The sequence below is a fragment of the Solanum dulcamara genome, chromosome 4 (genome assembly GCF_947179165.1).
Source record: "Solanum dulcamara chromosome 4, daSolDulc1.2, whole genome shotgun sequence".
In the NCBI taxonomy this organism is placed as follows: domain Eukaryota; kingdom Viridiplantae; phylum Streptophyta; class Magnoliopsida; order Solanales; family Solanaceae; genus Solanum; species Solanum dulcamara.
In genome coordinates, this window is record NC_077240.1 from 48,950,987 (window position 1) to 48,967,937 (window position 16,951).

General features: G+C 37.0%; 1 protein-coding gene across 1 annotated transcript; it reads right to left on the reverse strand.

The window, feature by feature from the left end:
* Window positions 1-3,019: 3,019 nt before the first annotated feature.
* Window positions 3,020-16,638, reverse strand: LOC129887419 (uncharacterized). The gene is made up of 11 exons (XM_055962517.1): window positions 16,440-16,638; window positions 16,266-16,342; window positions 14,783-15,324; window positions 13,785-13,959; window positions 13,458-13,686; window positions 12,729-12,868; window positions 11,991-12,493; window positions 11,420-11,911; window positions 7,851-8,513; window positions 4,203-4,718; window positions 3,020-3,597 (listed from the first exon to the last, which is right to left on the reverse strand). Exons 3-11 carry the CDS (start codon window positions 15,050-15,052, stop codon window positions 3,373-3,375), a joined length of 3,213 nt encoding a protein of 1,070 aa, XP_055818492.1. The 5' UTR covers window positions 15,053-15,324; window positions 16,266-16,342; window positions 16,440-16,638; the 3' UTR covers window positions 3,020-3,372.
* Window positions 16,639-16,951: the final 313 nt, after the last annotated feature.

Sequence of the window (16,951 nt, forward strand, 5' to 3'; positions counted from 1 at the left end):
ATTAGTTTTTTATAAAAAAAATAAAAATATTTCATGTTATTCTTAACTATTTTTTTAATATATAAATTTTAGTATAATACACATATTTCTATATAACTATATCTTTGATTACTATTTATGTAATTATTCAAAAATCACCTCAAAAGATTTTATTTTTTACTAAATAGAATTTTAGTTAGGTTAGTTTAATTATGGTTTGTATTTTTGAAATTTTTATTTTTTTCTTTAAAAAAAATCACTTCTCCCACATCGAAAATACATGAAAATTTGGGGGGTTTTGGAGCCTATATAAAGGCTCATATTCTCATTAGGAAGGAAGGAGAAGTGGGAGGTTTTTTTAGCCACCCCAAAGTTAGAAATTTTCTTAACTTGGCTAAGATTTTGGACTCTTGTCCCCGGCCTAAAAGTTGTGAAAATTTCTATCTTTCAATCTATATTTTTTTTCAAGGAAAATAGGAGATTGAAGTCGAAATTTAAGCTAAGAACAGTGTTCTTATAACGTCAAACCCAAGAAAGTTCGAGTCTAAATTTTTAATCTTTTTTTGTGTTTGTTTGTTTTGTAGATTGGAGTTCCATCAAGCTCTTGGGTGGTGGTAAAGTTTTCTTCCGCTCACCGTCTTCAATCTTGTTGCCCGAAAAGAGGTAAAATCTTTTCTCAACTTTATTTTATTTAATTATTTATATTTTATATTTAGTTGATTCGTAGTCTTATTTTTTTAGTTAGCATGTATTAATAATAATTAGATTGATGATATAAATTTTTTATAGTTAACATTTGTTAGAATTAATTAGTTATCATGTGTTAGAATTATTTAATGAAAGATCTTAGTTTTGTTCATTATTTTTTTCAAATAGTTTCCTTTGACAATATAGATTTTCATGTTTTTAATTTCTTCTTTTAACATGATTTCGATAACAAAAATATGCTTAAAGTTATTATTCAATTAGAACTTTCATGGCCTAATTGATTTAATTCTTTCTTTAAAATTTGAGCTAGTATAGCGTATACATTAAATCTGTATTCTTTAGTTACTTGAATATATTTCTTCTTTCCTTTCTTTTGTCCACATATATGCATTAGTCACTTCTAGGATGCTTATCCATTTGATAACTTAAAATATCATGATATATTCCTTGGTTTAGCTTAAAATAAGTAAATTCTTATGTAATTTTATTTTAGTGCATGTGATATAAATTCGAGTCCATCTTTGGACCCCATCATTGCATATCGTTGAGTTTTGAGTCTCCCATCATCTTATTTGAATTGCTGGAAAGTTGATAAATGGAAAAGAGGTAATATTCATGATTTATATATTGATATTGGGCTGTATACATGGAATACAAGTGGAAAATAATGTTGTATACACTGATATACAGAATATATACAGTGGTATACAGCAGATACAAGGAACAAATAGGTGGTATATTGTGTGTATACAATTCGATATTCAAAAATAAAGTTGTATACGTTGTATATAGTATATATACATTCCGATATATAGTATGTATACAACTCCGATATACAATGAAATTGTGCTTAAGACCCAAAACGCAGATGGCTAAATAACTTAGTCCAGACTTACACAAACTAAGTGTCGGAGAATATTTTCATGTGTTATTTATTGTTTATTTATATTAATTTGAGTTGTAATAATTTATTCACTTATGTTATTTATGCTTGCTTAGATAGTAATTTAATTTGTTTTAACTTAATTAGATTTCCCTAAAGATAAACCAATTCATGTTAATTTACTCTTTATATGATTTTTTACCTTTACTTAGGCATTTTGTAAACTTTACTTTTTTTTATACATGTATATTATTTTCAATGTTTAAGTTTGATCATTTTTTTTCCAAAAAAATAATTTTAAAGTCTTCGTTTTCTTTTAAATTAATATTTTTAAAAGTTAGTCAAATAATTTTCAAATCGTCGGATAACCGCACGTTAGCGGCCACTTTGAATGCTTAACACCTTCTCAAAGTGGAAATAAGAACCTCGTACCTTTTTCTCTGAATTTTTAAGACTTAAATCTGTTAGGATCTTTTAAATTAAGTTTTCTTAATTTCTTTAAAAAATTAAGTGGCGACTCCTCTTTTTTCTAAAATTGATTTTCTCTCAATAAAGTTGAAATTAATTTTAAACCGTCTTTTTTCGACATAACAATGTGAATTCCGTAATTAGTAGCACAGGTGGCCATGGTATGATATCTACCAAATTACCATACCACTTCAAAATTTTGATACCATAATTTTTGATATTATGGTATTTGATATGGTATATGGTATACATTTTAAATATTTTTGGTATTCGATATGGTATTGATATTTAAAAATAACATAACAAAATACCGAATATCATACTGAAGTATATAGTTACAGAAATAACATATATATATATATATTATTAAAATACTAACAAATATGCAACCTAGTATTAGCATAAACTAAATGTTTAGAAGTAGAAATTTTGACTTTTCTATTTTGATTGAAATGTATTTTAAATATAATTAATTAACAAAAGAAGTTGTTTGTACTTTCCTTTGAATATATATTTCTACATGTATAATGTGTTAGCATTATACAACTGAGGTCCTTTTTTGGAATAGTCAAAGTCATAATACTCTATTATACAAATATATATTAGTCAAAGTTAAACAAACAATGATTACTAATTTACCATACCGCAAAATACCGAGACCAAACTTCAAAATACCGAACCATACCAAATTAAATTGGTATGGTAATGGTATAATAGTTTTAAAAATCGAATACCAAAATTACCATACCAAAATTTCAAATACCGTACCATACCATGCTCACCCCTAATTAGTAGTGAGATTATCAAGGAGTTTGACAATTAAAATATAAATTTGATTATAATGTCCAATATATCCATGAAATAAATGAATAGTAAAGTAAATATTTGAAGGCCGCATGCTTTTACCAACAAGAAAAAAGGAAATAAACTCAACCAAGAGCCTGATCCCCCTAAGCCCCACACCCAGAAGGATTGGAAAAATGAAGAAAAACCATGGATGTGTATGTCTTCAACTAATCCAAGAAATACACATGAACAAAAATACATATATTTGCCCTTTATTGGATCCTTATTTGAAATGGAGTAAAGAAAACACCAGCCGACTAAAATCAGCTAGTTGAGAGTTCCAATTATTTTGGGAGATCACCAAAAGAAGTGATGCAACAAGAAATCTAATCTTCCAAACACCAACACATTAGGCCATACTGTACACCTATTTACGGGCAAAAAAGCTTTAACCCAGCAGAACAAAGGGAGCAGAGCAGGAATTGAACATCTAACTGTCTTGGCACTCTCAGAACCTTTTTCTGATTAGGCTTTTTTGATTGGCATTCTTAGGACTGGTTTTTAACTACTCTAACATTGCTATAAAACCGTCTTAGGTCCTTGATAGCCCTTTCCTCTATCTGTATTGAACGTATTGATGAAGGTGTCTCAATTTCTGGTCTGAACCAGCGACTCGGACAACTAGATTCCGATGGTGAGCCTTGACCAGTCATCACAGAGAAGCCAGTAGTTCTCGTCTTTGGACTATGAGAGAGAGCCAATGGCTGCTTTCCCTACAGGTAAAGATTAGGCAGATATAATCTTTTGTCAGGAACAAAAGGCATGTATGTATTAGGGATTCTGAATTCAAGTGCAGTTATAAATTGACCAACAAATTAAAACATAGCATTAGCTAGAAACCGGCGGCGTGTACATATTCCTCGGAAATCCTTCAATAGTTTACTGGAGCATTGGGTTCTAAACCTCAAATCAAGTGAAATTTGAAATAAGTTTCTAAGAAAAATACAAAAGAGAACATCAAGGAGATTACAGGTAAAAAGTGAAGTGCTGGAATGTATTTAAAGATAAAGATAGACAAATTATTTGGGACAGGGATTGTAGCAATCCTATTAGGAACACAAGCAATTTCCAGTTGTCTATTATCACAGAGCAAGTAGTTACTTGGTTACTCTATAGACTAAAGGGCCTTTGTTAATTGTATAGGTAAACAAACAGCAGAATCAACCAGGCACGCAAGACAACTACAACTGGAATACAATGTAGATAAACAGATAGTACTATGCAATATGGATGTTCAGAAGTAAAGATTTCTTTCTGTAAACCCATGCACATTCTTCCTTTGGCACAGGGAGACCAGGGAGGGTAGAGAATAACCAACCTGCTGCAGTTGGATGTCCCTGAGAGAGGGACGTAAACGAGGTGGCGTCCCGGAGGCAGCCCAAGGAGGGGTGTTCTTTTCCACATCAGAGACAGATGCTGTTTGTGACATGGGTATTGGGTTGGACTGTAAGAAAGAACTCAACCGTAATTTACCACCACTACTGTCACCAGAGGGATCTTCTACTGGGTCTCTGAGTTTCAAGGGCTTTGTATCCACTTTGCTCTGCTCATCCTGTATTTCTCGAAGAGATGCAGAGCCTTTCACAACCTTAGCACCACCCCAAGCAGGGCCTTCACTTTTTTGCACAAGTGGTGGCGGAAGTTCAACTTTAAAAACATCATCAAGAGCACCATTTAGAAACATGGAGAGTCCACCTTTCCTATTTTTCTTTTTTGATGCTACTGCTGATGAACAGTTACTATTACAGGTGTTTCCAAGGTGTCTCTGGGTGACAAAGGGAGAATCTTTTGCATCTTGATTGGCAGCAGCTCCTTCCAAACCTTTGTGGTCATCCTACAATTGGAAGAGAACTGTTAGAAGCAAAACCGTTTCCTCAGCCAAAATCAAGAAGAAAATCAGAGTGCAAAAGTTCAATAACCCAATCAAAGCAGATTCCATGCATAAAGAGCATTGGGGTTTTGTTGAAATGACTTGTTAGAGACCACAAAAAAACTCATAATAATACCTCCTCAAACTAGTGGTGATACATGTTAAGTCAAATAACCAGATTCAGAATTTACTAGACTTTGAAAAGTAGTTATATAGCAGCTCCTCAATATAAAATATAAAACTGAAAAGGGTCAAAATGCCCTTAAACTATGTAAAATGAACAAAATGCCCTTATTGTCAACAGTTTGGTCCAAAAAAAGTCCTTGTCATCAATAGTTTGGTCCAAAGAAACCCTTACTGTTAATGGGTCAAAAATACCCTTTGGGTACTGCAGGTATTTTAGGGTTGATGTAGTTAGACGTTCTATTAGCAGGATGAGGAGGGGGAGAGCGACCGGGCCCGATGAGATTCCGGTGGACTTTTGGAAGAACGCTGACAAAGCAGGTTTGGAGTGGTTGACTAGGTTGTTTAATGTTATTTTGAAGACAGCTAAGATGCCCGATGAATGGAGGTGGAGTACTATGGTTCCATTGTACAAGAACAAGGGCGATATCCAAAACTGTAATAATTACATGAGTATCAAATTGCTAAGCCACACCATGAACATATGGGAGAGAGTGGTGGAGATGAGGGTGAGGGTGAGGAGAGAAGTGTCAATCTCAGAGACTTAGTTCGGATTCATGCCGAGGCAGTCGACTACTGAAGCAATCCATCTTATGCAGAGACTGGTGGAGAAATTTAGAGAAAGAAAAAAGAATCTTCATATGATGTTCATTGATCTTGAAAAGGCTTATGACAAAGTTCCTAGTGATGTTCTCTGTAGGTGTCTGGAAGCTAAACGTGTCCCGATGGTGTATATTAGGGCGACAAAGGACACGTATGCGAGAGCCAAGACTCGGGTTAGGACGGTGGGAGGTGACTCAGAGCATTTTCCTGTTGAGATGGGACTACATTAGGGATCTATGTCTAGTCCTTTTCTTTTTGCCTTGGTGATGAATGAGCTGACACAGTCTATTCAGGAGGAGGTTTCATGGTGTATGCTATTTGCAGACGACATAGTTTTGATTGATGAAACTCGGGACAGTTAATGATAGGTTGGAAGTTTGAAAACAAACTTTGGAGTCCAAAGGGTTCAGATTGAGCAGGACCAAAACAGAATACTTGGAGTGCAAATTCAGTGTTGCGATGGATGAAGAGGGCATGGAAGTGAGGCTTGCCACTCAACCTATCCCCAAGACAGAAAGCTTTAAATATCTTTGATCCATCATCCAGAGTAGTGGGGACATCGACGATGATGTCACGCATTGCATTGAGGCAGTAGGGATGAAATGGAGGTTTGCCTCTGGAGTTCTGTGTGATAAGAAGGTACCACCTAAACTTAAAGGTAAGTTCTACAAAATGGTGGTTAGACCAACGTTGCTATATGGAGTGGAGTGTTGGCCAGTAAAGAACTCTCATGTTCAGAAGATGCATGTTGCAAAGATGAGAATGCTGAGATGGATGTGTGGACACACTAGGAGTGATAAGATTAGGAGTGAGGTCATTCAGGAGAAGGTGGAGTGGTCTTTGTGGCAGACAAGATGAGAGAAGCGAGAATGAAATAGTTTGGGCATGTACAGAAAAGGGGTATAGACGCCCCAATTAGGAGGTGCGAGCAATTGGATTTGGGGGTTATGCAGAGTGGTAGAGGTAGACCGAAAAAATATTGGAGAGAAGTGATTAGACAAGATATGACGCTACTCCATATCACCGAGGACATGACCTTAAATAGAAAAAAATGGAGGTCGTGGATTAGGGTAGAAGGCTAGTAGGGATAAAATGGTGTCTTGCCTTGTGTCAATTTAGGGTTGGTCATAGGTCTAAGCGTGCTATTATAGTTGTGTTGTTATTGCCTTTGATTATTACTTTACTTTGCTATCGTTATTGTTCTTATCTTGTAAAATTTGCATCACTTTTCAATTTGCCATTATGCTATATATATTGTTTTTTTCTCGTACTTCGGGCTGTGACTTTTGAGCCAAGAGTCTTTCGGAAACAGTCTCTCTATCTCCATAAAGTAGTGGTGAGGTCTGCATACATCCTACCCTCCCCAGACCCCACTTGTGGGATTTCACTAGGTATGTTGTTGTTCTTTTAAAACATTTTTTTCCTAGTGATAGAAAATGTTTATCCTAGTTCAATTCGGAAAAGATTAAGATATAAAAATATTTTCTATTTTATTAGAAATTTTTTATCATTATCTAAATGAAAATTAATGACAGGTTACTATGATCTTATATATACAACCTATATTATCAGTTAAAAAGGTACATGAAGTTAGTCTATTTTAATTGTTAAAATGAGATTAAGAAAAAAAGATTATTTCCTACTTATTTATTAGTTTAAAAGTAGCTTTAAAAGGAAAAAAACAACAAGTGTTCTTTAAAAGTAATATTTTTATCAAAATGCCCTCCTAGTAACCCCATCATTAATTTTCATTTAGATAACGATAACAAATTTCTCATAAAATAGAAAATATTTTTATTTCTAATTTGTTTTCCAAATTGAAGTAGGATAAACATTTTTTAATTAAAAATAATCATCACTAGGAAAAAAAATGTGTTTAAAAAGAAAAGAAATATATATTTATTTGAAAAAGACATTTTTGACCCATTAAGTAACAATAAGGGCATTTTTGGACATAACTATTGACGGCAAGGGCATTTATGAAAACTATCAATTGAGGGCATTTTTGATTCACTTCACATAGTTTAAGAGTATTTTTGACCCTTTTCCGCTTATAAAATATAAAAATACAGAAGCAAACCAGGCAGTGCTGTAACCAATAATCTGACACTATCAACCTGATCATCTTAAGCTATCAAAAGACATTTCTCACTTTTCACTCTTCATCGGATCATTACCCTTCAACATCGTTAAATGAAAAACCTTAAAACATGGATGATACTTTTAAATTGGCTTGCCTGGACATGGAACATAGTTTACTGTCTTCCAATCACGAAGGAATTGAACAAATACAGAAGGATAAAACCTCACCTCGTACTGGACTTCAGGAATTTGAACACTCGAGGCACCCTTTCTGGGGCTGGGTTCAGCACTTTCACATTGACTGGACGCTACCTCAAGTGGTGCTGCCTTTTGTTTGCTCTTTCTGTTTTGCTTCTTAGGTATGTCCACTTTACTGCTCCGTTTTCCATCAGCAAGAACAGAGGATGATACTGTTGATTGGAGAGTTTCTACTGGGACACCAAGCTCAGCAAGTGACTTCTCCAATGCTGACTTTGTCTGAAGCTTAGCAATTTGCTGGTCATCAAGAGTCTGCCCCTTGAATCGCTTCTCTTCAAGCATCTCAATCTGCTGCAACTTTTTCCTCAAAGCTCGTACCTGTTTCAGAACCCCTTCTTTCATTTCATCAGACTGTAGGAAGTTATCTAATCTCTGGTCTCTCTCTTGTCTCAAAATTGGCCTGCTTGTACATTTGCCGCGTGTTCTAAGTGACTCAATTATATCATTATCTTCTTCCCTGTCTATAATGGCAGGGAAGGGGGCAGTAGGACTTGGAAGCCGGCGACAACTCCAGGGTTCAGATGACTTCATATCCCACACTTTCTCAAGCATGACCAATACGTCAAGTGAAGTATTTGCAACTGCATGGCCCGAGACTGTAAATATATAATCAAGATTGCGGATTGCAATATCCTGCAAAAAAATCCGCATATCTTCTGTAAGAGCCATCCATAATAAAAAGTCTTGAATGATAAGTAATATAGGAAGCACCTGTAACCTACTAACAGGCCCGACAGCGAATTACAAATCTGCACACTATGTAAGATTGTAAAATTAAAAGAAAAAAAGGTTGAAGCCTTTCCGGAGAAAAGGAGATCGAGGAAGCCTTTCCGGATGAATCGATGATGGGGATATCTCATAGTTCACTCCCATGGTATGCAGATTTCGCCAATTTTGTAGCATGTAGGATTCTCCCGGATGGTTTGAATTTTCAACAACGAAAAAGCTTCCTTTTTTATGCAAAGAAATATTACTGGGATGAACCTTATTTGTTTAGAGAATGTGCTGACCATATGATCCAGAGATGTGTTCTGGAAGTGGAGGCTGAAGCAATCCTTAGTGCTCGTCATTCGTCGCCAGTCGGTGGTCACCATAGTGGGGTCCGAATTGCAGCTAAAGTTCTTCAAAGCGGCTACTATTGTCCCTCCTTGTATCAAGAGGCCAATGTGTTTGTAAGAAATGTGATCAGTGCCAAAAGCAAGGTGTGTCTAGACGACATGAGTTGCCTCTCAATTCAATCTTGGAGGTTGAGTTGTTTGCTGTGTAGGAGATAGATTTTATGGGCCCTTTTGTGAGTTCTTATGGGAACAAGTATATTCTGGTTGCAGTTGATTATGTGTCGAAATGGGTAGAGGCGGTGGCCTTACCTAACAATGAGGGACGAAGCATGGTTCAATCTCTCAAGAGCTATATTTTCACAAGATATGGCACTCCGTGTGCTATCATTAGTGATGGTGGTTCTCACTTTTGCAATCGTTTGTTTACCTCACTATTGAGCAAGTATGGTGTCACTCACAAAGTTGCCATGCCCTGTCATCCGCAAACTAGTGGGCAAGTTGAAGTGTCTAATCGAGAGATCTAGGAAATCTTGGCCAAGACGGTGAATAGCAATAGGTAGGATTGGTCCCGGAAATTGGAGGATGCCTTGTGGGCCTACCAAATTGCTTACAATACACCAATTGGCATGTCACCATACCAATTGGTGTTTGGTAAATCTTGTCACTTGCCGGTTGAATTGGAACATAAAGCTTTGTGGGCATTGAAAGGCATGAATTTGAATTCGGAAGCGGCATCAAAGGATCGAGTTGATCAACTTCACGCCTTGGAGGAGTTCCAACTTCGAGCCTATGAGAGTTCAGCTATCTACAAAGCAAGAATGAAGAAATGGCATGATGTTCGTATTCTGAAATGGGATTGTAGAGTTGGTGATTTTGTGTTGCTTTACAATTCTCGTCTCCGACTCTTTCCCGGAAAGTTAAAATCCAAATGGTCGGATCCTTTTAGAGTAAATCGTGCATTTGAGAATGGGGCTATGAGGTTGAACCTAAAGAGGGTCCAAAATTCAAAGTTAACGGGCAACGCTTAAAATTGTACTTCGGTGAAGGCCCGAGTCTAGGGAAGATTGATGTGGTGTATTTGGACAATGCTTGAATGCGTGTCCACGTCGTCCCACGACATTAACTAAGGCGCTTCTTGGGAGGCAACCCAAGTTTTTAGTGGTTTTTGAATAACAGGTGTTCATTGTGCAAGTTGGAGTAGGAATTCATGGATGCAAAGGAAAGGGCGAGCCAAGTTCTCACTCGGCGACCCGCCAAAAACAGCAGGTGAACCCCCTCATGCTCGCCTTCTAGAACTCCGGGTGACCCAAAGTTTCCTAGAAGTTTTGGAATTTTGGGCAAGCCAAGATCCCACTCGACGACACGCCGAACGCAAAAGGCGGACCCGCTCATGCTCGCCTAAGAGACCTCTGGATAGCCCAAAGATTCCTGGACGTTCTGACATTTTGGGCGAGCTTAGGCGCATATCAGCGACTCGCCGAAGATGGTCAGCGGGCTCCAACAGGCTTGCCAATCCACCATTCTCTTACCTGGGATGGCTTGTTCACTTGGACGAGCTGTAGCACCATCGGTGAATCAGCGACCGTTCGGCGACTTTAGTGCGAGTTTGCCAAATGAAACCGCCCGATGTAATTTAATGGGTCTCACCTCATTTAAATGTCCAACTCTTCAAATTTCGCTCCTTCCTCTTCCTACACTATTCACCTCCCCTATTAACCGTTCCTTGTGGGATTCGACCCCGACCTTATACGTTGGGTTTATATTGCTAATGATCTCCTACACTCTGAATCGTAAGAAGTGTAGTTTGAGCGTTATCACCCTACCCACAAACTCTATTTTGAGTCAGATGGCATTGACAAATCTATCTCCCAGTGAACAAATGTTGAATCGGTCATGACTCTTAGAACATGTAGGCTTTCAAGCAATTTTGTTTGTTAGCCATGGATTATTGTAAATGGAATTTATAGAAAGGACAGAGAACCAATACTCTACCACACATGGCTCTAGTAGCTGACCAAGAGAAGCAAAGAGAAGAAAAAGAACTTTTAGAAGCAAGAGCCAGACTGATAGTCTCATTTTGTTTAATCTTTTAATAGAAACAACCAACGGTTAATTATATTGGAGAACAAGCACCTAACCCTGAATCGTTAGCAAAGAGAACTACAGAAAATAGTCACAAGAGTTTCTTATCATTTTACTTAGGTTTGATGCACTTGAGCCGAGGGTCTTTTGGAAACAGTCTCTCTATCTCCACGAGGTAATGGAAAGGTCTGCATACACTATACCCTCCCCAGACCCTACATAGTGGAATTTCACTGGTTGTTGCTGTTATTAGTCTAGAAAATGCTACTATTCTAATTGCTATTTACTCTATCATTAACATTCTAACTTTATAATTCCTGAACCTTATTACTACATCATAACCTCTCTTTAACAAAAGATCACAGAAAAAGCACACGGAGGGAGTCAACAAGAAAATACCTCGCAGTGTTTCCTTAGATCTTCTGCCCCTAGTGAATCCGAAATTTCCAACAGTTGAATAGCATTCCGTGGCTCCAACAAATGCTCAGCAGTCACCATCTCACAAAGGCTCTTTAAGGTTGGTGCAGTCTTGTTTTTGGCATTGTCTTTTTCTGAGATAGAGGAAACTTCCTCCGACTCAACCTCATCAAACATAAATCCCTCATTGAGTTCATCTGTATCACTTTTCATCTTCTGCTTGAGTATAGAATGATTATTCGACATATTAGGTGGGTAACCAGGATGATATAGAGAAGTGATAATCAACAAATGGGTCTCCCCAACGGAAATTGAAGTTGCCTTTTTAACCCCATGTAACCGAGTTAAAGTAGGCGGTTTCTCCTTTCCTTTCTTCCCATCCCACATATACACATCACCTGTCACAGTAACCGCAGCTGTCCAATATTTCCCAGCAGAGATGCATGCTACACTTGTGCCACATAGTGAATATAACTACAAATAATTAAGATATGTTAGACGTTATTCATGTAGTGATAGAAACAGTATATACAACATAGAGAGCAGCTAAAACCTGTTGACAGCGCAGATCAGGATCAGATGACACCCAGTAAAACAATGTGCCATCCTCTGTAAGAGCCATACTATGTGTATTCCCGGCAGCTATTGCAACCACATGAAGACGTTCCTTACGATGAAACTTCATTGGGATGTTGCCCATCTTTTTTAGGATCCGGCCAATCACAACTCTCTTTGGAGTAACAAGCCGGTGACCCCAAGTGAAAACCTCTCCATCAGATCCAAGAACAATTGTATGATACTTAGCTGCAGCAACTCCAACAAAGGCCTTTCCCTTCAGATACTCAACTACCCTTGGAGCATAGTTAGAAGCGGAGTTGGATGTTCCATAGCCTAGCTGACCCTCCTTATTGCATCCCCAAGTGAAAACCTCACCCAAGTCAGAAACTACAACAGTGTGCTTGTTTGCTGCAGCTAGAGCAACTACTTTTGACCTCAGCGAACTCACTCTACGAGGTGTAGGTTGAGTATCTACAGAAGTATACCCAAGTTGACCCTCTGTGCATCATCACTAAATGAATCAATATGCAGTAGGCATAAAGCCAAAAATACATTAACTGCAAGGACACTTGTCAAATACCATTCCTATGCACTAAATTACAACCAACAAGGAAGCATGACAATTTTAATACACCTAATAACATGAAGGACATAGGCAGCAGCAATATTAGCTGCTTGTGATTACTGACAGAGTTGGTAAATATGGCAATGTGAATATCAGGAAAGCATTTACCTCTGTTGGAACCCCAAGTGAAAACTTCTCCAGCCTCGGTTGCAATAACAGTGTGATGTTTAGCTGCAACAACAGCTTTCACTCGACGTGCCCCTAAACCGTAGATCACCTTCCGTGGAGTTATTACAGCAGCTTGGCCGCTGGAAGAAGAAGAAAGAATATACATTAACAAACACAATTGAAGTTTAAAAACATGAAGGAAACTAACTATGAACCTATACTGCTGTAATGAGAAAATCTAAGTAGCAGAGTTGAAGAACAGAGAGAGCAATAAAACACAAAATAATCACATTAAAACATAAAGGATTTTAAAAAAAAATACTCACTCCATTTCAAATTTTTTTAATCAGGAGTCAATCCATTTCAATTTTAAGTGTCTTAGTTTAACTAACCACAGAGTTCAAGAAAATAAATGAGACTTTTGAATCTTGTGGTCTTAAACTAAAGATGAGTGTAATGTACCAAAATGCAGATTGAATCTTGCGGTACTAAATATGCCATGTAGAATATTGGAATTAATGAGTTACTAAATATAAAAAGAGACATTTGTTTTTTCTACTCTGACTAAAAAGGAAAGTAAAGACACTTACATTGAAACAGAGGGTACTAATCTGCCAAATGTCTTGCACGATAAAATACAGCTTTACACTACAACCCTCTATACAAACAGAAAAAATATATTGCTGGATCGTTCTGGACAATCCAAAACATTCCTCTTATGCAGGTTACCTATGTATATCAAAGTCAGGGTGTCCAAGACGGCCACCTCTTCCAAAACCCCAAGTATAGAGTTCTCCACGGGCAGTGACGGCAGCACTATGAAATTTTGCTGCAGAAACCAACTTGATGACTGATCCATGGAGAGAATCAACTTTACAGGGTAACTTTTGAATGTGAGCGTTTCCAGTCCCTAGTTGATAATTCACACCACTGCCCCAACTGAAAACCTCTGTAGCAGCTAAAAGGAAAAACAATGCAAAAGACAAAGAAAGTCAACCTATACACTCCTAAAAGGATCATCAAGAGTTACAGAAATTGAAATGTCTTCACATCCACCTGAATTATTCTTTTCAATGCCCTGTAAATCAGGTCCTGACAACAAATCAATGGGAGTCCTAGATTTCGTATCTTCCAGAGTGATAGAAGCACCAGACTGGAGAAGGATGCTAGCAATAGCAAGATGACCAAAATGCAGGGCGCGATGAAGGCTACTCCATCCTGATTCCCCATCCTGATAAACTAAGCATAGACTTCATAAGACGAATGTACATCAAGCTTTCTAAACAGACTAGATTAAATAGAAAACTGACATCTTCGGCAATAGATAACCATTACTTTTAGGTCAGAGGTCCATTAACATTGTACTATAACACTAAGAAATACTGCACTGCTGGAACCCATCCACGTTTTATTTTCTGAACCTTATCTGGATTGTGAGATATTTCTCTCTTCTAACTTGTCAGGATACAAACTTGATACAGCATTGAGAAACATGCCATTTGGTTGTGTGCTCATTAAGTCTCTACAATCTTTCAAGTTACATCAATCTTCACACATGCCATAGAAAATGCAGTTTTTTTTCATTTTTCACCCCTACTAGTAGCTTACGTGAACAAATCCCCAAGACACACATCAACACAACACACATGGTTGGTATGATACACCGAATATCGCTCCACAGTTAGCAACTCAACATTACATTGGCGTGTTAGCGAAGACTTAGAAAAGACAAAAACACCACAGCCAGAGTATTTATCAAAGTACCATAAAAGGGAAAACAGAGTTGACAAATTAGCCATATGAGAAGAGGCGACCTAAAAACAAATAATCAAATAACCAAGCCATAAATACATTGATGTTTTAGATTGGTGTCCACTACATCTAAGAAACATGCCAATGATTAACCAAACAGTGAGAAATGAAGGGAAAAAATTGTAAGTAATTACTCACCCTATCACGTGATGGCTAAAACTAAGAGAGTAACAAGTCAGCATGCATGTATAAATGACAATCATAAAATTGAGATGAGCGAAAGGATCAGAAGACTAACACACCCTAGCATTAGGGTCTGCACCAGCAGCAAGGAGCCTCTTAAATATTGGAATGTGATTTCTCCAGGTTGCTATATGAAGAGGTGTAAGGCCAAAGTCATTCCTAAAATTGATATTTCCTCCACTCTTCTTGAGGAATGCCAAAGAAGAATCAACATCAGCTACAGACCCGTCTTGTACTGCAGCCCAGAGATCTTTGGAGAATCCATTGAATGAAAATTTCCTAGCAGGAATGTGCTGCTTCTGGCATGATAAAGGAACTACTTCCTCCATTAGGCAAGATAAGTTGGTCTCTATCTTTTGGATCTCTTATAAAGTTAGCAGCTGTCACTACCACTCACAACAGCAAAAACCTTTTGCCAAAATAATAGGCTAGTTAAAATAATGTTCAAAGTTCTTCCAAGTTAGTATTTCAGAGTCTTCAGAAAATGAAATCAAGACATCTTGAACTTGTCGTACAACACGAATGTAGTCTTTAGAAAGACATCTCCATCCACACCTCCCACATGAAAGAATATACACCACAAAATAGTCTTTGATATAGCCTGTCAAAAGAAAATACCGAAATAAAAATTCCAGACTCTTTGACAGAGAATAGAAGGTACATAGCATGACCATCTTGGAGAAGAAGACAAATAATATTTCCAATGAAACATGAGTGTGTGACTGTGTATGTGAGATAGAGAGAAAGAGAGCAATAAATAACACAGTTAATAGTTTTGCATCAGCCGGCAAGACCAGACAAGAGAGAGAGAGAGAGAGAGAGAGAGAGAAACACAGCAAATAGAGGGGGGTTGAAAAAAACAAAAGCAAAGCAATTCAAGTTCCCAAGAATTATTATTATTTAAAACAAGCTACATTTGCATCCTTTCTTTTCTTAAAACAAACAATGTCTGAATTATAAATGATGTACATATCAGGCCTAACAATTTTAGGTCATCTAAACCAGTATTCTTCTTCTTAAATCGTAACATCATTCATACTCATCAGATCAAACTAAATGATCCTAATCTGAATAAGGTATTCACTCATGATAGCATACATGCTTATTCTTAATGTCATTAGTCCACATAGATACGTAAATTAACAAATGCTTCTTTTTAATAAAATACAACACTACAATGTTCTGATTGATGGTCAGGTAGGAGAGATAAGGGTTTAAACATGTACAAAAATGTACTACAATTAGTCAAAACAGATATTTGAACATAAAAAGTAGATAAATATATTTTGAGGAGATATCTCCCGCTCCCCAATATACCCAGTCGAACCAACAGTAAGTGTAGGGTAAAATTAAGCCAAGCTGAGGAATTCTCCACCATTTCGGAATGCCTCACTTTTGCAGTACAAAAATCAATTTCTAAGCATCAAATCAGAACATACAGATTGCTACATACAAGAATTTGGATCAGAACCCATCATCATCTTCCAAAAAAACAAACACGAAAAAGAAAACTTCACCAGTGAAGCAGGGGATAGAACCCACCTGACTAAACATTCAAAATGGCACTGCCCACCATGTGAAAATACATACCAGAATCAAATCTTTCTCAAATTCGCCAACTGGACAGCCCAAAAATAACAAAGATTGGTCACTAATAACAATAGGTAAAAGAAAACCCAGATTAAAATTCACGAAGATGTGCAATAAAAGCGTCACCTTTGACTGGTTGGATGAAAACAGAAAAGGTTCCCAATAAGCAAAAGGTCTCCTCTCTCTTCTCTCTCAAATATGGATAACTATTAAAGTTGTGGAGGTGATCAACAGTGTGAAAATTTTACATTTTTTTTTTTTAGAGAGAAGAGAGAGGAAGAAGAAGCGGAGAATATACCCTAATAAAACCCAAAAGATATGCAAAAATTGAAATGGAGAAAGAGGAGAGTTTTGAAGAGAACTTGGATGCATTTGGAGGGTGATATGGTAAATGGGATTGTAACCACATAGACAATAGTGCCCTTTGATTTAACTTGTATTACGATTACGATATTACCATATAGTATAAAATTTGTTTTCCAAAACAATCGGCTCGATATGAAAGACGACCAGCTCTACAACTTTGAGTGCCATATCTTCCAAAACCAAGAAGGCTCCATAGGGGCTATTTTTTATTTAATAACTAGTATATATGTCGGTGCAATGTGCGGATAATATTCAAGAGAGTAATTAGTTCA

Bases quoted from the DNA above. Each gene is read 5' to 3' on its own strand.
- LOC129887419 (XM_055962517.1), bottom strand. From the start codon at position 15,052: ATGGAGGAAGTAGTTCCTTTATCATGCCAGAAGCAGCACATTCCTGCT. The intron at 11,912-11,990 runs GTTTTAGCTGCT...AATTATTTGTAG, and splicing joins CTGATCTGCGCTGTCAACAG to TTATATTCACTATGTGGCAC. The intron at 3,598-4,202 runs GTTGGTTATTCT...CTTTACCTGTAG, and splicing joins GGGACATCCAACTGCAGCAG to GGAAAGCAGCCATTGGCTCT.